Source organism: Palaemon carinicauda, chromosome 34, assembly GCF_036898095.1.
Source record: "Palaemon carinicauda isolate YSFRI2023 chromosome 34, ASM3689809v2, whole genome shotgun sequence".
NCBI classification, from domain to species: Eukaryota; Metazoa; Arthropoda; class Malacostraca; order Decapoda; family Palaemonidae; genus Palaemon; species Palaemon carinicauda.
Window position 1 is genome coordinate 6,576,139 of NC_090758.1, and position 5,000 is coordinate 6,581,138.

Genomic DNA, 5,000 nt, shown 5'->3' on the forward strand with positions numbered 1-5,000 from the left:
TTTTTTGATCCAGCACCAAAGCCTGTTTCCATAATATACATAGGAATATTTCAGGTCCAACTAGTGGGAGAAAGATTAGTCTTTCCTCTGTAAAATATATGGAATAAAAATAGATTCAAACCAATCTGAAATTTTTTTATTATTATTTAAGTTTAAAAAAATGTTTGTCAAATCCTAATAGTGTGTATAATAGATAAGCCATATTTTTATTATTTGAATATCTTTATGCTTATACTGTACAGGGTTACTTTCCCTGATTTCATATTCATGGTTACAATCAAACCCCTTTCAATTTTGATGACCTTTATTCTAAAGTACGGAACTCCTAACTTTTCCTATTCATTTATTATTTCATTGGTTTACTAAACAAAAGTCCTAAAACCCTCAAACTTTTTCTTCCTCCCTACCGGTATCCCTACATTAAGGGGTCGGTTGCCTGATGTTCCCTCTCTAATACCTTCTATCAAAACCATCCACTTCCCCACACCTCTTCTCTCTATGTCACCCCACCCCTTATCTTGCCATCTAATTCTTTGCCTCCCTCTTGATCTTTTCCCCTCTAAAAGGCTCCTCCAAGCCCTCCTCACTCCCTACCCACTGCCCATCCTTAACACGTGCCCACACGATCTCAGTCGTGGTTTATGAACCATGTCTGATGCCAATCCCCTTATTCCTGACCTGTAATTGCTTTTGGATATATCCAGAGCCGTCTGAAGCTTCGTTGGAAAAACCGGAACCGTGAGGACTGCGATTAGGTTGCACGTATAAGATATGTTGATGAACCAGGATCCCATCCACCAAACAAGGAGGAAATTTCTCAAGCGCCATTTTGTGGGTACGGTGTCCATAGGGTTTGAAAGGAGACTCTGAAAGAAAGGAAATTGTTATTAGTAGTAGTAGTAGTATTACTAGATAAGCTAAAACCCTAATTGAAAAGCAGTATACCCATAACCCAAGTGATCCAACAGAGAAATTATATAAGTGAAGAAACAAAATAAATAAATTATATAATGAGTAGTAATGAAAATGAAACATATAAAATAGATTCAGGCCATCCTGTCCAACAAAAACATATTCGTAGTACGTCTGAACTTCTGAAGTTCTACCAATTCTAATGCCTGATTGAGAAGATACTTTTACCATCAGGTCAAACCTGCAATAAAACTTCTAGAGTACTGTGTAGTGTCGAGTCCTATGCCAAATAAGACAAGCCTGATATAATTAACTGCTAACTTAGAACTATGTACAGCATGGTACAGTCTAGTAGGATCTAAATACGAACAATGGTCAGAATTCTGAAAAATTTAATGCATGAAGAACTAAATGAACGACAGTGTGAGAGATGAATATCAAGATCAAGAATAAAATATCATATAGACTGTAAGTTTTTGTCAAAGAAAAAATACACCTGATTACTGTGTAGTATTGATCCTCATGATAGTATTCAGAACAGGGTAGAACTGTCCAGGATGATATGAATGTAAAGGTTGATTACAATTATGAAAAATCTTATCTAACCCGCATAACGAACTAATTGAACGACGATGCCAGAAATTACTATCTATGTCCAGATTAAAAAATTTAATAGACCGTAAATTCCTTTCCAGCAAATTAAGATGAGAATCAACACCTGAAGACCAGACAAGAGAATACTATCCGAGACAAGGTAGAATGATAGAATTAAAACATTTATTCAAGAGAGACTCTTTACCAAAATTCTTAAAGGACTTTCTCACAAGTAAATTTTCAATCGAGGATCACAACTAAAATTTCAAAGGAGTCGTATATAGTTGAGGAAACATTATCAATTCAGAGATCTCAATGTAGAGGAGCCACTATCTTAGACCTATCTGCAATCATACTTTGGTTCCTCCGTTCTTTAACTTACAAGAAGATGTCTTCTCTACTATATTTGTTAAACAGGAACTTACGGTCTATAAAATTTCTTATTCTTGATCTAGATATTAAGCTCTGGCAACGTCATTCAATTGGTCCGTTATGGATGTTGCATAAGATTTTTCTTAATTCGGACCATCCTTTGTATTCAGACCTTCGGCACAGTACCATCTTGTTCGTAATACTATGCATGCAATTAATTTTAACAGTCAATAAGGCTGAGTACTAGACAGTATTCTGGATGTTTTATTGCAGTTGTGACTAAGTTGTTGAATGATCTTCCTAATCTGGTAGAGGTAAATCGCTAGAACTTCGAAAGTTCAAACTTGTAGCAAATGTTTTTATGTTGGACAAGCTATTATAAGTACCTTTTTATAGTTTCTATATGAAAGATCTATTTTAATGTTATTGATCTTAAAATATTTTTTTGGGGTTGCTTATTACTTCTCATATAGTTTAATTATTTCCTTTTATCCTTTCCTCACTGGGCTATTTTTCCCTGTTGGAATCCTTGGCCTTACACCCTCTTGCTTTTCCAACTAGGTTTGAAGCTTAGTTAATAATAAAAATAATAATAATAATAATAATGATAATAATAATGATAATAATAATAATAATAATAATAATAATAATAATAATAATAATAATAATAATAATAATAATAATAATAATAATAATAATAATAATAAGAATAATAATGCTTCAGAGTAGAAATTAAAATTATTAAATTCAAGATAATAGGATTTTTCTTATTCTTAATACAATTATCTTGAGATTAGTGATTTTCATTGTCAAGGCAAGTGAACTGGATACCAGTTAGAACCTTTTCAAACCCACCTGCATAATAATGATGAAATTAGTAATGAAGGACGGCTCCTCCTTGTAGTCGAGAAGGTGATATGTGATGGCAGAGCAGCACATGGACAGGCTTATGGCCCCCCAAACCCACCAAGAGAAAGGAAACAGGATGCTTTGCCACCTAGGGAGGGGTGGTGGTACTTCAAGCATCATTCCAAAACTACAAAAAGATGAAGGAATAGATTATTTACTCATAATTTTACCATCTTGGAGGAAAATATAAATACATTTCTGGGTGAATATATTTAATTGGGACTTTCTTATTAGTAGTCAAATCTATTTTATTTATGGGGTAAAAAGTTTTTTTTTTTTATCTTGGTGTGGAATATAATATCATGAAGCTAGTCTCACGATTTGTGCTATAGTCATTTAGTGTTACTTTGCTATGATTAAAGCCATTTAGGAAGTGAAAACAGGGTTGAGACTTATCTTAGGGTAAGCTAGGGTAAGGGCAGTATAAGGAGGACAAAGCCCTTACCCCCGGGAAGTAAGGATGCGGTTCCTAGGTTAGGTTAGGTAGGTAACCTCAGGTGGATTTTTTTTTTTTAACAACCAGTTTGTGCCAGTCAACTTAAATTATCTATATATTTCAATAAATAGAAAAACCATCCTATGTGTAATCGAACTGTTGGTAACCATAGGTGGTACACTTATGGTTTTTTTTAAGTATTAATTTCAACATTTCACACCCAGTTTGTTCCAGCCAATTTAAAAGGATCCAAATATTTCTATAGATTAAAAAAAAAACATTTGATTTATATCAAAACTGTCTTCCAAGTTTTAGCCAAGATATATCTACAGAAAATAGAAAACTACTGATTAAATTTCAAAAGCTTTACCTAAAGCTTAGAATACAAATACCAAAACCAGTGACCCAATGTCCTTTACTAACCCTTCTCTGTAGTAGGGAACTGTGAGGTCAAAATTGGCACTCCTCTCTGGGGTAATTGTGGCATAGGTGATGAACACATCATTTTCTCCTTTTTGGATTGAGTCGAAAATTGTGGTCCAGAGGATGTTTGCTGTTTGTAAAAATATAACTGATAAAAGGTTTATAATAGAGTCTATTGATATTATGCTACAACAACACACACACGTACACCCACACGCACACACATACACACAAACACACACACAAATATATATATATATATATATATATATATATATATATATATATATATATATATATATATATATATATATACATATATATATATATATATATATATATATATATATATATATATATATATATATATATATATATATATATATGTATATATATGTATATATATATATGTTTATATATATATATATATATATATATATATATATATATATATATATATATATATATATATATATATATATATATATATATGTATATATATATATATATATATACATTTATATATATGTATATGTATATATATATATATATATATATATATATATATATATATATATATATATATATATATATATATATATATATATATATATATATATATATATGAATATATATGTGTGTATATAAATATATACATATATATATGTATATATATATACATACATATATATATATATATATATATATATATATACATATATATATATATATATATATATATATATATATATATATATATATATATATATATATATATATATATATATATATATCCATAAAAATAAACTAAATCTGATTACAAAAAGTAAAATACCACTTTATCTTAAAAGAAGTGTTTAATGAGATGGTCCTTCCAATGTTATCTTATGTTAAGAATCTTGCAACGTTAGTAAAGCCTTAGAAAAAAAGCTAGTACAATGGAAAGAATAATGATGGGAAAAACACTAAGAAACAGAAAAGGATCAACATGGATACGAGAACAAACTGAAGTAGTGGATATTTTAACTATTTTTAAGAAAGAGAAGTGGATATTGGCAGGGCATATAATGAGAATGACAGACAATAGATGTACATTAATATTAACTGAATGGCTCCCTAAGGATGCAAAAGAAGCATGGGAAGGGAGAGGAGATGATGGATTGCCGAGCAAAGAAAATCTTCTTCAGTGGAGTGGAACAAAAAGACCATAAACAGACGCAAGTGGAAGGACTAACCTGAGGCCTTTGCTCTGCAGTGTACTAGTATCAGTTGGTGAGGATAAATAAATATATATATATATATATATATATATATATATATATATATATATATATATATATATATATATATATAT

The 5,000-nt window shown here is 30.2% G+C and overlaps 1 protein-coding gene across 1 annotated transcript in view; it reads right to left on the minus strand.

The window, feature by feature from the left end:
- Nucleotides 1–4,741, minus strand: part of LOC137626685 (ionotropic receptor 21a-like) — a 19,720-nt gene extending 14,979 nt beyond the window's left edge. The window contains exons 1-4 of the mRNA XM_068357697.1: nucleotides 4,729–4,741; nucleotides 3,647–3,776; nucleotides 2,734–2,914; nucleotides 679–866 (exon numbers count right to left, since the gene is read on the minus strand). Coding sequence (XP_068213798.1) covers nucleotides 679–866; nucleotides 2,734–2,914; nucleotides 3,647–3,776; nucleotides 4,729–4,741 — 512 coding nt within the window. The remainder of the gene's footprint in view (nucleotides 1–678; nucleotides 867–2,733; nucleotides 2,915–3,646; nucleotides 3,777–4,728) is intronic.
- Between the last annotated feature and the right edge of the window lie 259 nt (nucleotides 4,742–5,000).